Source organism: Cebus imitator, unplaced genomic scaffold (assembly GCF_001604975.1).
Source record: "Cebus imitator isolate Cc_AM_T3 unplaced genomic scaffold, Cebus_imitator-1.0 Scaffold74, whole genome shotgun sequence".
NCBI lineage: Eukaryota > Metazoa > Chordata > Mammalia > Primates > Cebidae > Cebus > Cebus imitator.
In genome coordinates, this window is record NW_016107389.1 from 3,771,369 (window position 1) to 3,789,643 (window position 18,275).

At 35.3% G+C, this 18,275-nt stretch overlaps 1 protein-coding gene across 3 annotated transcripts in view; it reads right to left on the reverse strand.

Annotated features, from left to right (window-relative positions):
- HSD17B4 (hydroxysteroid 17-beta dehydrogenase 4) overlaps window positions 1–18,275 on the reverse strand; it is a 93,586-nt gene that overhangs the window by 43,539 nt on the left and 31,772 nt on the right. For all 3 annotated transcript variants that reach the window (XM_017531867.2, XM_037739734.1, XM_017531869.2), the window contains exons 9-14: window positions 14,244–14,335; window positions 11,873–11,897; window positions 10,856–10,984; window positions 8,161–8,264; window positions 5,563–5,799; window positions 3,078–3,129 (exon numbers count right to left, since the gene is read on the reverse strand). In XM_017531867.2, coding sequence (XP_017387356.1) covers window positions 3,078–3,129; window positions 5,563–5,799; window positions 8,161–8,264; window positions 10,856–10,984; window positions 11,873–11,897; window positions 14,244–14,335 — 639 coding nt within the window. The remainder of the gene's footprint in view (window positions 1–3,077; window positions 3,130–5,562; window positions 5,800–8,160; window positions 8,265–10,855; window positions 10,985–11,872; window positions 11,898–14,243; window positions 14,336–18,275) is intronic.

Genomic DNA, 18,275 nt, shown 5'->3' on the forward strand with positions numbered 1-18,275 from the left:
AAAAAAAAAAAGCTGGAGGTATCACATTATCTGACTTGAAACTATACTGTAAAACTACAGTAACCAAAACAGCATGGTACTGGTACAAGAAAAGACCGACGGAAAACAAAAGAGAATCCAGAAGTAAAGCCACAGACCTATACCATCTGATCTCTGACAAAGTTGACAAACATAGGGAATGGGGAAAGGACTCCCTATTCAATGAACGGTTCTGGGATAACTGGCTAGCCATACACAGAAAAATGAAACTATACTCCCACCTTTCATCACATACAAAAATTAACTTGAGATGGATTAAATAGCTAGATGTAAGACCCCAAACTATTAAAATCCTAGAATAAAACCTAGGAAATACCATTGTGGACATCAGTCTTAGGAAATAATTTATGGCTACATCCTCAAAAGCAATTACAACAAAACAAAGATTAACAAGTGAGACCTAATTAAACTATGAACAGAGTAAACAGATAACCTAAAGAATGGAGAAAATATTCTCAAACTATGCATGCAACAGAAGTCTAATAACTAGAATCTATGAGGAACATAATTCAACAAGCAAAAGACAAAAAGTCCCATTAAGAAATGGGCAAAAGACAAGAACAGATGCTTCCCAGAAGAAGACATACAAGCCACCAACAAACATGAAAAATATGGTTATCATCACTAATCATCAAAGAAATGCAAATCAAAACCACAATGAGATACCATTTCACATCAGTCAGAATGGCTACTATGAAAAGTCAAAAAATAACAGATGCTGATGAGAATGCAGATAAAAGAGAACATTTATACACTGTTGATGGGAATGTAACTTAGTTCAGCTACCATGAAAAGCAGTTTGGAGATTTCTCAAAGAACTTAGAACTATTGTTTGACCCAGCAATCCCGCTACCAGATATATACCCAAAGGAAAAGAAATCATTCCACCAAAAAAACACATGATGCACTCATACATTCATTGTAGCACTATTCACAACAGCAAAGACATGGAATCAATCTAGGTGCTCAAAAATGGTGGAAAGGATAAAGAAAATGTAGTACGTATATACCATGGAATACTACACATTCATGAAAAGGAACAAAATCATGTGCTCCACAGCAACATGGATGCAGTTAGAGGTCATTATCCTAAGCGAATTAATGTAGAAACAAAAAGACAAATACCACAAGTTCTCACTTGTGAGTGGTAGCTAAACTTTGGGTACATATGGACATAAAGATGGAAACAAGAGACAATGCAGGACTACTAGAGCAGGGACAACAAGAGCTGAAAAACTACATATTGGATACTATGCTCACTACCTGAGTGATGGGATCATTCATATCTCAAACCTCAGCATCACACAATATTCCCATGTAACAAATCTGCACATGTACCTCCTGAATCTAAAATAAAAGTTGAAATTATTTTTTAAATAATAAAAGAAGGCACTGCTGTGAGGTTTCCTTCACTCCAACTAGTGGTTATTTTTAACATGATGGGGGAAGTCAGCCTATGACACTACTACTACAACCAACAAATGAGCCATTAAGAGATGTTGATATCAGTCTCCTGATGCTTGATGCCCTGTGTCTTATCAATTGGTGTTTTATAAACAGTAATAGATTATAAATAGTAGTCTTGACCTTGGTTTTCTGCAGTTTAAAAGGTTCCAAACCACAGGTATCTCGTATTTTGAACATTCATTTTTACTAGACAGTAAATTTTAAAACTACTTAAAGAAAATGCACAGGTGCTACTGAGGAAAAATAATTCATGAGAAATTAAGGCTAAGGAGGTAAAAAAAAATTTAAGAGTTATTCTCTATACCTCCTTATTCATATCACTGTTGAGTTATAATCATTCGGGAGTATACATCTAATCTCTCTTTTCATATTTTAAAATCCCTAAAGGCAGAAACCTATCTCACACATTTCTACTTCCCTTATAACAATGGTTTCCAAGGGAACCCATCAGGCTGATTATATATGAAACATGTAAGGAGCTTCCTAGCCACTGTCACCAATACCACTACCCTAAATATACATACATACATATATGCACACACACACACACACACACACACACACACACACACACAGGATTTCCAGGGTTGGCATTCAGAATCTATATTTTACTTAAATTAACAGGTAATATAATGTAATAACTAGGGTGATTTTGATATGCAGCCAGTTTAGAAAATTAATACCTAACAGTGTGCCTTGCAAATACTAGGTATCCAGCAGATATTTGATCAATGCGCAATCACCCGAAGTATACTGTTTCAGATAAAAAGAGAAAATTTATGCTATAATACTTACACTGTTTTTGAAAAGTTATGCTATAATACACTGAAATAAAACTATTAAACTTCAAGCAATAAAAATCTCATAAATTTTTTAGAAAAATAAAAAGGTTTAAGAAAAATATTCAAGTAGGATTCTAGCTACTTGCTGACCTACGTTTCATAATGTGAAATGATAAATATTAATAAAACATTCCTTTTTGCATTCTACCACCTTATATGACAGTATATAATTAGACAACATCAAAGGAGAGAAATATATCAAATTATAGTAAAAAAAAAAGTAAAAAGAGATTTACTAAACAAATAAGATTATTAAGAAAAGTAAAAATGATTAAGGCAGACTTCATTTTATTTTCTCCAAAACAAAACAGAAAAAAAAGAATTATAAAAAATTCTCTATCTTTTAACTTTAAAAGATATGAAAAATCAGTATTATGAAAATCAGTATTAAGATAAATACCTAAGAATAAACAATAATCATAAGAATCATAACAGATTAGACACTGTCAATAAATTTAGAGCACAAATGTTCCTTTCAGTTGTTAATAACACATACATCAACAAATATATATTATGAAACAAATTTTTAAGACTACTGAAGGACAAAGCTTACAGTGACCAAAACAGGTATTAGTTTAATATCAATCTACTCTAATGGTTCACATGCACATAATAATTTATCATGTTTTATCAGGTCACTCTACACCAGTTTAACACATTGATGTTGTTTAGAAGGTTAATCAGAAAATGAAAGTATGGTATTATGGAATTGGTGTATCAAAAACTCACCTGCTCTGGGAAGTGGTTTATGTAACTCCAAGTATTGCTCTCCATGAAGAACCTATGTGAGGGTAAACAAAATTTTATTAGCAAACAAACTTTCTTGCTCCATAGGTTCTGCCTGTGGATACACACACTGTTACTTGCAAGTGACATTCTACTGTCCATAGGCTCACATCTCTCCCCAAGTTATCTATCTTCGTTTGGCTTCTTCTTAATCATGTGATTCAAAAGCAATCAATCCCCCAATCTAAAGACAGTGAGCTCTTCTGGAGCAGAGAAGATATATTTGTGTTCTTTCTTGGCATTCATAAAGCCTTGTTGACTGTTAATCACATGTTATTTAGCAAGAGACAATAAACTAGGCTGTATTCCCAGAACTTATAACAGTGCCTAGAACATATTGGACATTCAATAAATATTCACTGAATAAAAATGAACAAATGGGGCAGTGCTAGTAATTTCAGGTCACACACCAAATACAAATGACACAACTAAAACACAAATAAAAACCTTACAACAATGTTCAAAATGAAAGCACTGTCAATGTGAATATCCCTTTCTTGTAATACTTTGTAAACTACTTACAGAATAGATACTAAGGACACTGTGTAACTTAACAGCCACTTAACCTCAATGGATCAAAGGAAGAATGCACCAAGGTATGTAGGAAAACAACAGGACAGGAAAACCAAAGCCTGAGGTATACACACAAATGACCCCACTTCACTACAGAGGGATGGTTTCCCAGTCTTCTTCAGAAACCCAAAATGATAACAAAAAAAGAAGGAGAGGTGGTTAATAGGAAGACAAATGAGGTTGGGCTTACTGTGTCATACAGCCTGAAAAATTCAAGATTAAGAAGGCCAGGATTCAAGTTCCAAGATGTATGAACACCATTGAAAATTTCCAATTGTTAGGGGGAATTTTGAAGCATGTTTTAATTTTTTACACTTACATTGTTAAAGTATTTAGCAACTAATCATAGGAGTGTGAATGAAACAAGAAACTGCCCAGCACATATTTCTTGCCTTCCTCCCAACTTCATGAAACACTCTAATAAAATAAGTGGCCATCAACTCACAGCACCAATGGGCTAACTGATCCACCAGTAAATAGGTTCTTTAATCAGTCAAAGTTACAGATATATGCTCACACAGCCCCATGATTCAAAAATTATTTCCAGGCTTATAACCTGAACCTTACTCCAAGAAATAAAATATACCCTAACTCAAAGAACTTCTCACCATTGTTCACTCCTCCTTCTTGACACACTTTCTTCATTTGGCTTCTCCAATAACATTCTCCCGACACTCCTCATACCTCACCAACCTTTCCTGCTCAGTCTCTTTTTGCTAGTTCCTCTGCATCTCTTCACCCTCTCAACATTGCAGGGCCTCTAAACTCAGGCCTCTTCTTTACCTACACTCATATAATAGATGACTTCATCTAATCTCCAGTCTTTAAATATGACCTAAATGCTTTAAAGACCCAGTCAGACCTCTCCCTGAACTCCAGACTCATATATTCAACTGTCCATCTTACATCTCCACTTAAATGTATAACAGGCATTTCAAACGTATCTGAAACCAACTCCTAATCCACCACACCTTAAAATAAATGTGTATCTATAAATTATACATAATGCCACATGTAACTACGATACATATTAAATATACTGTATATAATAATTATACATTGCATATACATATGTGTATTGTATAATTATATACAATGTATATATATGCACACATCATGATAACATCCCAGTTATCCAGAATGAACATCTTCATCCTTGACTCCTCTTTTTTAACCTTCACACGCAGCACTTTTACTTGGATTATTATAATAGACTCATAAGTGGTTTCTCCACTTTGGCTCCCATATAACCTATTCTCCAACAGTGGCAAGCTTGAGCCAGTGGGTGAACATGCCCAGATCATGTCACTACTCAGCTCAGATTAACAAATGGCTTCCACGTACATCAGAGTATACACTATTGACAGCTTTACAATTACTCCATGGCCTTCTCCTACCATTGCCCCCCTGACAGCTATGCTGGCCCCCTTACTGTTCCAAAAACAAACCAAGTATGTGCTATTTGCTTTAACTATTCCTCCCTGGCTTGCTTCTTCACCACTGTCATGAGGTGAGGATTATCATATCCATTTTATAGATAAAGAAACTGAAGCCTAGAGATGGTACTTACCCTTGGTCAAGTATCAAGTAAACAGCACAGAGAAGATAAATAACATCATGCCAGGGTTATGGGGCTACACATACTTGTTACTTTCTTCTTTTGCTGGCATTTTAAACTAACTCTATGCTCTTTTACTCTTAAAAAGATATGCTAAATGTTTATTCTTAAACCACTATAAATAATTATATAAATATATATACACACACTACACGAATACATATAAGATATAACATTTATAATTAGTATTTACAAAAATAGAAGAAAAGCAAAATAAAGGTTTCTTATTGGGCATACCTTTGCAAAGTTCATTGAAAGCCCAGGAATTTCTGCTAATCCTCCACCCATTATAGATTTCTGACCTATGATAACTCCGAAGGTGGGCAAACAGGAGAAATCAGAGTTTCCTTCATAAATAAATTTCAAATCTTTTGGATCCTTGATTGATGCTCCCACTCCAAGGGCGTACATAATAGCTTCCAGTTCCGTATAAGCAGAAGAAAATGAAGGGAGTTTCTGGCCAACAGCTCCGGCCTACAGGACAGTTGTAAAAAGTAATTTCTTTCACTGATATTTTTGTTAAATCCTTGAAATTTTAAATTTCCAAAACTAATAACTTCTTACATACCTAGTTTTGCTTTTGAATAGATAGGAATAGAATGTCAGTGAATTTGATGGAGCATAATTATTGCAATTATTTTTGAATTTTTTTAATAAAAACTAATTAGATCATGTGTAGAAAATAACTTTATTTATAGATAATAACTTTTTTATTGCTTGCTTCTTGCTAACAGTATGCCTCATATTCAACTTTCCTGTCTCTAATTCAGCAACTATTAGCTACACAAAAATTCAAAAAATAATGATACTAAAGATAGTAAATTGCTCATACAATCTAATGTATAAAATACACTGTAAACAGATGAGCAAAAAATATTGCTTAATGCATGTAAATTTGACTGCCTCATAATGTTTTTAAGTAAAATAAAATTTAACTTGAACTTCCTTCCCAGTATATTCACAGGAATATCCTTTGTCTAACTGGATGTTGTCTTTTTCTACTTAGTGATAATATGCATAGTTAATAAGTACATATTAGGTTATAAAAGAATAATGTCCAATTTTTCAATCATATTTATTCTAAACTAGAAGTTGGTAAACAAGGACTAAGAGCTAAAATGGTTTACACAGTTTGATTAAAAATAGGAAAAACAGAAAGAGTATGTAATAGAAGCACTCTGTGTAGCCCACAGAGTCTAAAATATTTATTACATGGCCCTTCCTTCATCAAAAAGGTTTGCCAACCCTTATTTTAAACTAAAAATCACATTTATATATTGACCATATTCTCAGGCTTAAAATCAGAATTTTAATTTTCTTTATTACTATGCCTACCATAGGATACAAAACACTAGAATCTAATATGGCAAATGACTTACTGCTTCCTATTTATCCAGTACAGTTTTTTTTAAGAAAGGATACAAAGAGGAGACAGTAAATGGGCAAATTTCACAGGTGCTATAACCACAATTGTTCTTGAATTTCTGACACAATGGGAAGCATTTTACTTGCAGCCATGTTGAAATAGTTCTAAAACATAATATTGATGCTTCCCTTAAGAGAAATGACCCCAAAGAGCCACTAAAATAGATACCCTTTCCTAAAAAGTTAGAAAATGTTACTACTTAATGATGATACACACTAAAGTAGGATTATTGATTGTCAAAAAAAAAATTTGTCTAACTGTACTGAAAAAGAAAAAGTTTAATATTTCAGCTTATGTTCACTCAAATTCTATTAATAGTATATATTTTATATAAAGTTTTATCACTTATTTAGCAACAAATTAATAGCTTAGAAAATAATTTTTGTATGTGAAAAAAGTTTCAAAATTATTTACATTTCAAACAAAATTGCTGATTATAGGCATTTTCAATATAGAAGTTTAAAGCCTTGTGTGTATTAGGTAAAGGGGTAAAAAAACACAACGAAGATCAGGGAGCATATAACCTTCAGAAGTCATGGTGTCATAGTCTCCCCTCCCACACACAAATTCCCACACACAAATTCCCACACAACTCAAATCTTCTTAAAATCAATTCATATCTATACTTAAAGAGATAAAGAACTATGAACTATGGAAGGCAGACAGGCCTGATATCCAGATATCAGGACTAGATATCAGTTTAGGCTCAAGCCATTTTTATCAACAGTTGAGGTAATCCCTTTCTTCCTCTTCCATCCAGTACCTCTCTGAGTCAATTTCCAAACAGCATTGCAGTGGTTAAAAACGAGGTTGGCTAACAACCACGCAGGCAGCTAACTTGATTCATTACACCTCCCAAATGGAGCCTACTAAAAATTATATGCAAGTAAGGAGTATCCCTCTGAAAAGTTCATGATAAGCTTTCAGCAGTTCTGTTTCCAACCAGGGGAAGAAGCTGAGTGGGTTACCTCCATTCTTCAAGCCCCACTCAGCTACTAGGAAAAACCTTGGAAACTGATACCCAATTGCTCTGATCTCCTTTCCCATTGGGGAAAAGAAATGCATAGTACAGTCCAGAGAAATCTAGAGATGGAAAACGAGAAATTAAAAAGACAAATAAAGTGCTCTGGACAGTGTTAGAATTCATCTTCAGCCATCTCTTCATGTGGCTCAACTGTCCTGAATTCTCTGTATGTTGAAATCAGGCTGTATGTTATAAAGTCAATAATTAATGATTTCTGAATAAATCCTCTATTTTAAATTATCTCTGCCACTGCTTCTCTCCATTATTAAAAACTGAAGGAAAGTAACCGTAACCAAAAGAAGATAGAAAGCAGTCGGGGAGGAAGAAAGCAGGGAGGGGGAAGAGAAAAAAAAAGGCAAAAGCTTTAGGCTTTTTCCCCACTTACAAATCCTGATGTTGCTGTAGATGTTGCATGACTAGTATGATTTGCTGAAACTCCTCCTTCTGAATCTATTTTACTTAGAACTTCAATTATACTGCCAGTTGATTCTAAAATTAAAAATGAAAAACAAAAAAATAAAGCTTTGTTAAAGATGTGACTAAGAAGAGCTACAGTATGCTACATAATTATTCCTGTAACATTCAGCAAACCTGCTACAGAGCCTCCATTGCCACTCACAGTTCTGAATGTCTGATGTCAGGCTATTGCAGGAAAAAACTGTGAAAGACTGAAATAGGCCAAAAATAAATGGACATCCTCAATGAAAAACAAGACATTGTCTAGCATTTCCTTCCCCAGTTATCTGATTCTAAGGGGCTCTGAGCTTTCCAATGTCTTTAAGCTTTTTACGACCTGTAAAGAGGGATACTTGTCTATAGACATGCAATTTGTCTGGTAGAGAGATCACTGATTTCTCTTCTCAACTGATTTCCATTCTCCCCAGATGAAAGAATGCCAAGATTACCTCCTCACACCCACCCCCAGCTCTCTGTAATAGCTCTAAAGATAGTACCAAAAATTCTTCCAGAGAAAACTATCATCATAACCAATGACTCCACACAGGGATCAAAAGCTGCTGTTTTGGGGGTCTAAAAAGTTAATAAAGGAGGCTCATGGGGCATCCACATACCCACAAGATATTCTGAAGGCCCTGGGACCTTTCTAACAAACCTTAGAGATATGAGCTTCCTTCTGAACTCAGACAAAGCTATAACCAAGGCCGGGCTCAGTGGCTCACACCTGTAATTCCAACACTTTGGGAGGCCAAGGCAGGCAGATCGCTTGAGGTCAGGAGTTCAAGACCAGCCTAGCCAACATGATGAAGCCCTGTCTCTACTAAAAATACAAAAATTAGCCAGGTGTGGTGGCATATGCCTATAATCCCAGCTACTTGGAGATTGAGGTGGGAGAATCACTTGAACCCAAGGGGCAGAGGTTGTAGTGAGCTGAGATCACGCCACTGTACTCCAGCCTGGGAACAAGACTCCGTCTGAAAAAAAAACATAAACATAAACCATACTGTCTGAGAAGAAACATCTGCCATTCCTGATGATACCAGTAGAGAGGTTTCTTGCCTATTAATCCTCCCCCTACCATCCCATTCATATTGCTACCTAGAGGGAAGGCTACTTAGCTGGAAGGCACCTTAGTACAGGCTAAAAGTACTCCTTTCAGAGATGAACAATTTGAATTACTTGTTGGCTCAAGCACTGGCTAGTTTAGTTTTTCTGGGATTTAGTTCCATCATCTGTAAAATGTAAACACTAGAATAGATGCTCTGGAAAATCAACTCTTACCGAAAAGATCATTTTTTTAAATTGTGCTTCAAATAGAGTTATCTTTTCATTTATAATTAGTTACTTATAATAATTCAATTAGTTCGCTTTTTAATAAATCTAACATTTTTGAGGTGGAAATACTTTTTGAGATAGATATCAGAGGAAAGTTTTTACTATAATTCTTTTCTTTCCATTGTTTTTATGGATAGGTGACTGTCATTCATAGAATAAATTTCTCAAATGTCTAAATATAAAATACAAAAATATTACCATTTATGATATAACAATCATATCATCTGATTGAGAATAAGCATAATGAAAATTTCACTGAGTATTCCAGTAGGTAAGAAAGTATCATTAAGGAGAAAAAAAAAAACAGAATAGTAATTTTTCAAATATGTTCTATCAAACTTTAAATATTATACTACTATGAGGAAAAAATGTTTTTCTATAAAATTACTCTGACATCTTTTCAGACAAGTATTTCAAATTTCATATATTACATGCATATATGAGTTATGCTAGAAAAAAAAAACCTGACTTTTATCTGGTTATCTATTTCTGTGGCATGTCAAAGGAGATTAAACAATTTAAGCTAATAAGCAATTATTAAGTCTCTTCTATGAGTTCAGTACTATGCTAACACCAAACATATAGAAGAAGTAAATACAAGATACAGTCTCTTCCTCAGAGGAACTTACCAGGCAATTAAGAAATCACACATTCATGAAACAAAAGTAGAGAGCAATTATAATTAGATGCTCAAGTAGTAGGAGTTCGGCTAACACAAAGATCAATGTACCCTAGAATATCTGGGCAAGTTTTGTTGAACACTTGGGGCTTGAGTTTTTTTAAAGAAGTGCTAGGATTAGCAGAGGAGATAAAAGGTACAAGTGTGTTAGAAAAGCAAAGAAACAGTAGCGAAGATGAAGTGCTAAAACAAAGCCACATTTATGCACTAAACAGAAAAGAGCTAAGCCTAAATTCTAAAAAAGGCTGAAATAATCTTTTTGAGAAAGAAAAATATGGTTAAGATTGAGAGCATATGGGTAGATAATGGAAGACTTTGAAACCAACCATCAGCAAGGGTGTAAGTGCATTCAGCACAAATGAGAAAACATGCCATCCGTCCCCTAATCACACATAAATCAAAGAAACAGGATAATAACAAAGCTGAAAAACTGACAGTGAGAATAACATAAATATCTTAAATGTGAAGAGTTCTAATACCCACTAGAGCAGAAAATATGCTATAGATGATTTAAGTGTCTTAGTACTACAGTTAACATAGAAGATAATTCCATAAGAGAAGAAAATGCTTGCTGCCTCTGTGAGGGCTAACTGACAGGGACTCTCTTTACCTTGGATACTCTGAGGCTTGCTGGCATTCTCAAAGTCACAGATCTTCTTCCAGTTAGCCTTCACTGCCTCAGGAGTCATTGGGTGATTCTTTTGTCTTACAATGGCTCCAAGCGTCCGCTCCCAGCGTACTGGTTATAGAAACAAAACTAACATACTGAGCATATAGTTGAGAGACAAAGTACGATGCATAAGAACCCTTTCATTTTTTAACTTCAAGACAAAGGAAGTTGAGAAAAAAAGGAATTCTAACTCCTAAAGAGTTTTACTATAAGCCTTAAAATAAATTTTTCCTAACAAACCCATTAAGATAAGGTCGATTTAATGAAAAATTTGAAGCTGAAGGGAAAAATTTCTCTTCTGACTATGCTAGACAGTACTAAAGGTAGAATGTTACAATGTATGTGAAAAAGTTTAATTATATAATAATCACACCAAAAGACTGACTACATGACCACAGATTCCCAAGTAATATACGTCATTCTTCTTGTTTATAAAATGAAGATAACAGAATAGAGCTTTGCTGAGTTAGCATACTGAAGTCTAATGGTTATAATAGGTCAAAGACTTCAGTTAACAAAAAATTAGTGTAACAGGTGGCCCCAAATAATTCTCCCTTTCCTTCTCTTTGTTCCACCTCTATTTCCACAAGTCAGTAGAATGCACAGATTCACAAAAACCATTACTGCTGCTCCAGAATAGGCTCAACCCGTCTTTTCGAAAACAGCTCTCCCTCCCACTCACTTCTCTGCTGAAACAGCAAGAACAAGCATGTGGGAAGTCAGAGACATAGGAGGATGAATATCAATATATACTGTCTGAAGGAATAGCCAGTTCTGAATAAGACAGGACAAGTCCTGAATAGGGACTGCCTACAGGAAGAATAGATAGGGTCTTGAAAGGGCCACAGGCCTAAAAGACAATCGCCATGTTCTAAAATACCTATTTTGCTATAGCAATGTTTTAGGTTTAAAGATATGGAAATAATCTGTGCAAATCAAAAACTGAGAGAGACTTACATTTTCCAATCCATCCTGCACCAACCTACCAAAAACAGGAGGAAAGCATTATACCATCTAATGTGAAATCACTAATACAATTTTTTTAATTAAAAAAAAGGCAGCACCATTACTAGGAGTATTAAAATTCAAGATGACTGTAGATGAAAATAATACAGCTCTATAAAAGTCCACTGGTCCCCATGACTTTGCACTGTTCACATTATCAGAGCACAAACATAAAACAACACAATGAAGTAGAAATGCATGTAATAGAAAAGAATGAACCTGATGTCAGAGACTAAGCCTTGACACAAATTTGTCTACTGACTACCCTGGCCAAATTATGTGACCTGCCTAAATCCAAGGTTCCTCAAATGTAAAATAAAAATGACAGTACATATTTCATGTGGTTACCATGAAGCAAACAATATAAATAGTACACTGCCTTGGTATAGTTACACTAGGCAAATCAGCAGTGGTTTTCATAAAAGGCAAAATAACTATTACTTTTTTACTGTATTTTGGAAATGAAGTAATAAGCTACAAGCTCCTCTCAGGTGCTAAAAACTGCTCCACGTGAGCCAAAAATATTTGTATCTGGCACTCTAGATACCGATCAGAACTTCAAAAAGCGGAAATTTACTTTCAGGATGTTATGTACATCTCATAGGATATTCTGCCAATCATGCATGCCAAATGTTCCTCACTAAAAACGTTCACAACATAGTAAAAGAAAATAGCAACATATAAAACTTCATATGCAGCATGATCCTAATTGTCTGTGTGTGTCTGAGTGTATAAAACGCATATCTAGGCCAGGCATGGTAGTTCATGCCTGTAATCCTTGCACTTTGGGAGGCCAAGGCAGGCAGATCATTTGAGGTCAGGAGTTCGAGACCAGTCTGACCAACATGGTGAAACTTCCATCTCTACTAAAAATACAAAAATTAGCCAGGCTTTGCAGTGGGTGCCTGTAATCCCAGCTCAGGAGGCTGAAGCAGAAGAATCACTTGAACCCAGGAGGCAGAGGTTACAATGAACCAAGATCTTGCCACTGCACTTCAGCCTGGCCAACAGAGCAAGACTCTGTCTCAAAAAAATAATAAAAATAAAATATAAAATGCATATCTAATAAAAGACTGGAAGAAAATACATAAAAATATTAATAGTAGTTCTCTCTGGATAGTGATAATGTAGGCAATTTTTATTTTATTTTTTATATGTTCTTATATATTTGAAATTTTCACAAAAAGCACATATTCTTTTTGTTCACAAACTTAGTAATAAACATAATTGTAAAAGATAAATAGTTTTAAAAATTCCTTAGTGAGGTAAAAGAAGGGCAGGCAAAATTTTGAATTACAGATGGCTTGATATTATTAAATTTTCCTCTTCTAGGAAACAAAGTTTTTAAGTTCTTTCTACCTCTAATGTGCCACAGTTCACATTCAATGGCTGTGATTAGGAAGGCAGAGGTGCATATCTCTGCTTAGACATATGTAGACTGGTTTTTTTTCTTCCTTTACCCATCAGTTTTTCATTCAAATGAAATAAGCTAATTATCCTTCACTTCAAATTGAGCCAGGTTTACAAAAGATTCTGTATACAACAGGTTCATTACTACCACAGAGAATTTAAAATGGGGCAGGGTCTAACATACAACAGTTTAGGCTAGAAACAAGAGATCAAACTCAAATGAGTAACCAAAAAATATATCAATCGGCTTTAAAAGGTCTAAAAGAACTTTCACCAAACAGTAAACAATGGGTCTCACTACATGATGGGATTATGTGTGGATTAATATTTTTATAATAAACATTTAAAACTTTACAATAAAAAAAGAAAAGTTTATTCTTTATGTAAAAATAAATAATGTTATATTTATTGACCCATCACACAAGATGAAATTTCTGCTATATTGATAAGTAAAATTGGCGGGTAAGTAGTATGTATTAGGCCCTATGCCAAGAGTTTAAAATATGACTTGTAGTTGTCACAAGAAACCCCAAGAAAACTAAAGCTCAGGAAGGTCAAAGCAGCAATTCCCAAAATAAGAATTCAAAATCTGGCATGGTTGACTCTAAACTCCAAGCTCCATCTTTCCACCTTATCATTCATCTTCTTAAATAATGAAACAGCCCACATTTTGACTGAACACATCAAACCAGCCACATTTTCATTTAGTAGAAATATTACAAATGTAGAACGAAGTAAAAAACTAATTTATAAAGTTGCTATTACTTTTCAAAAAACGGCTATTAGTCAACACTTTTAATTATAACATAGACACAATACTTAAAAATATACAAGTGATGTCCACTGGTGCAGATTTTTACAAATGTAAGCAACTGGAGAAAACTAGTAAGAGAAAACAGGAAGGTGCAAATACCTCAAACAAGCCACCATTCTCCTCACAGCTCTCGTGACAAAGCCAAAGGACAAGGGGTGCCACATACTCTGGCTTCAGGGCTTCGATGAGATCTGAAATAAAGAATATACACATATCTCATCAATCATTTTACTTTCTAAGACTTTCTTGCTTATAAAATTATAGGTAATTCATTGTAAATTTTGGATATCAGCCCTTTGTCAGATGGGTAAACTGCAAAATTTTTTTCCCAATCTGTTGGTTGCCGATTCACTCTAATGATTGTTTCTTTTGCTGTGCAGAAGCTGTGGAGTTTGATTAGGTCCCATTTGTCTATTTTGGCTTTTGTTGTCAAAGCGTTTGGTGTTTTGGTCATGAACAGATTTACAAGAAAAAAACTAACAAGCCCATTCAAAAGTGGGCAAAGGATATGAACTGACACTTTACAAAAGAAGACATACATGAGGCCAACAAACATATGAAAAAATGCACATCATCACTGGTCATCAGAGAAATGCAAATCAAAACTACATTGAGATACCATCTCACGCCAGTTAGAATGGCGATCATTAAAAAATCTGGAGACAACAGATGCTGGAGAGGGTGTGGAGAAATAGGAACACTTTTACACTGTTGGTGGGAGTGTAAATTAGTTCAACCATTGTGGAAGACAGTGTGGCGATTCCTCAAGGACCTAGAAATAGAAATTCCATTTGACCCAGCAATCCCATTACTGGGTATATATCCAAAGGATTACAAATCGTTCTACTATAAGGACACGTGCACACGAATGTTCATTGCAGCACTGTTTACAATAGCAAAGACCTGGAACCAACCCAAATGCCCATCGATGATAGACTGGATAGGGAAAATGTGGCACATATACACCATGGAATATTATGCAGCCATCAAAAACGATGAGTTAGGGTCCTTTGTAGGGACATGGATGAACCTGGAAACCATCATTCTCAGCAAACTGACAGGAGAGCAGAAGATCAAACACCGCATGTTCTCACTCATAGGCGGGTGTTGAACAATGAGAACACATGGACACAGGGAGGGGAGCACTACACACTGGGGTCAGTTGGGGGGAAATAGGGGAGGGAGGGTGGGGGGTGGGAAGCTGGGGAGAGATAGCAAGGGGAGAAATGCCAGATGTAGGTGATGGGGAGGAAGGCAGCAAATTACACTGCCATGTGTGTTCCTATGCAACAATTCTGCATGTTCTTCACATGTACCCCAAAACCTAAAATGCAATAAAATAAATGGGAAAAAATAAAAAAAATTAAAAAAAAATAAAATAAAATAAAAATAATAAAAAAAAAATTATAGGTAATTCAGAGACCTTTAAAATAAGAACAAACTTAGTATGTACATAACTAGTCTAATATTTAAGGCTTTGGGAAGAACTTTTTTGAATCTTAACTAAGCCATTTCTAAAGGGCTCTTAAGCTTCTAAAATTGTAAGTACAAGATGCACCTTTCCAAGATGAGTAACATATTAATACTGATCAGTAGAAGAAAAGTTAGAATTGCCCAAAGATTGGTGAGCAAAACTGTATTTAACATGAGAATCTTGGGTACCATTCATTCCTAAAACTATTTTATTCTCTCAGCTATTATCAAGAATCTAGAAAACTACAAAACAGCCTAGACCATTGTAATGGCAGATAACAACTGGCAGTGCTGAATCCTAACCACTAGACCACCAGGGTAGGCAGATAATGATTGAAATGTACCGTGCAAACATCACTGATGAGTACACAAAGTATAAGAACTACTTCCCCATTACATACATTCCTCTAATTTTTCATATATCCACTGGCAAAACTGAAGGTTAAAGGATATTTATGTGTAAGGATTCAGATATTTGAATTGACTAACTTTAAACTGAATGCAAAATAAACACATCTATAAAATGCAACAACGTATCTATTACGTTAGGTGAGAAAAAAAGAAAAGAACATAAGCCACACAGAAAAAATATGTCTGTCCTACAGTTTATTTTCTATATTGTCACTAATAATATAAGCAAATATTCTTGCTTTCCAGTTTATTCTCAAACTCCTAGGTTAGCAAGACAAAGATTTAATAGATATTAAACTCAATTTTATAAATGAAAACCAACCTCAAGAGAGTAAATAAAAGATCAGAGAAGTCCCATAACTATTAAAATATCAAGTTACATGAAATCAAAAACAGAAAGGTTTACTTACTCAATCCAACGTTTCTTCCACAACACTAGATGTCAGGATATCTAGCATTATAGTGAGCCAAGTACTCTGAAGAATACTTCTGTTTCCAGAAATGAGATTATTTTAAAGCATTACTGACATAGAGAGAGTATCCTCAAATCAGAAAAAAAAAAAAAAAAAAAAAAAAAAAATAGAAGAGTCTCTAGTGCCATGCTGCAAGGAAGGGGAGGTTGCCCTGAGAATGACATGAATAACAATACTGACACCTAGGTACTCAGAGGTAGGCCAGCATCAAGATGGGGTCCAAACCTACTACAGTGAACTTGAACTCTTAAGGAAAACTGAAGCAGACCAAAATTGGCTATGCCTCCTGGTAACCAGCAGTAGCAAAGACAGATTTTCTCTGAAGAAAACACTGCCGTTCTCACTCATAGGCGGGTGTTGAACAATGAGAACACGTGGACACAGGGAGGGGAGCATCACACACTGGGGTCTGCTGGGGGGAAATAGGGGAGGGACAGCGGGGGATGGGGAGTTGGGGAGAGATAGCATAGGGAGAAATGCCAGATACAGGTGAAGGGGAGGAAGGCAGCAAATCACACTGCCATGTGTGTACCTATGCAACAATCTTCCATGTTCTTCACATGTACCCCAAAACCTAAAATGCAATTAAAAAAAAAAAGAAAGAAAGAAAACACTGCCAATTCAGAACACAGAATAAGATCAGGTAAAGAGCAGACAATTAGAAATCACCAAGCAAAAAATGAAAGGAAGCCACTATGAGTAAAAGTTAAAAGAAACACCAGATTTAAACTACAATGGAATAGACATGTTGGAATTTAAAGTATAATATAAAGAAAAGTTAACTATTGATTAGCATTTGTACCCTCCCTGACTCACAATTTTACTTTGAAGTACATGTCCTAAAAAAATTCTTGTTCTTGTGATCCAGAACACACGTACAAAAATAAAAGCAAATTAATTAAAAAGCAACCCATATGTTCATTAATAAGAATTAAATTCACATAATAGACTTGCAGCAATAAAATCGAATGAGCTACAGCTATATATAAATCTTAGAGCCCTAAAATTGCATGGAAAGACAAAGTGCAATTCCCAAAATAAAAAAATGTTTAAATGACAATGTCAAAAAGATCAAAAACAAGAAAACCAAACAATAAAGTGTTTATCCATGTAATTCTGATTAAAAAAATTAAAGGTAAGGGAATGAATATTCTCTAAGCAATTACCTCTTGGGGGAGGAAATGGGGTGAAGTATAAAAGATAACAAAAATAGACACAAGTTACAGAAATGCTCCAGTTTGGGGGCTGCATAACAGCAAGTCAATAAGATGATTCCCAATGACCCCCAGGTCCTTTTTGTAGTCCTCTTTCACAGTGTCCCAAGGCTAGTCTCTGTCATCTACAGGACACAATAAAAGTGATGGTACATATCTTGTAAAATAGGTTATAAAAGACACTGCAGCTTCTGTCTTGGTGGCTCTCTCTTTCAAATCGTTAGCTCTGGGGAAAGCCAGTTGCCATGTCAAAAGCAGTCCTATGGAAAAGCCTACATGGTAAGAAACTGAGGCCTCCTGACAACAGGTAGGAAGGAACGGAGGCCTCTTGGCAACTGCCATGTGCATGAATGAGCTTGGAAGTAATCATCCAAGCCAAGCTTTCAAATGACTAGAGTGCCAGGAAACATCTTAACCAAAACCTCATTAAAGAACTAGAAGCAGAGGCCGGGCGCGGTGGCTCAAGCCTGTAATCCCAGCACTTTGGGAGGCCGAGGCGGGTGGATCACGAGGTCAAGAGATCGAGACCATCCTGGTCAACATGGTGAAACCCCGTCTCT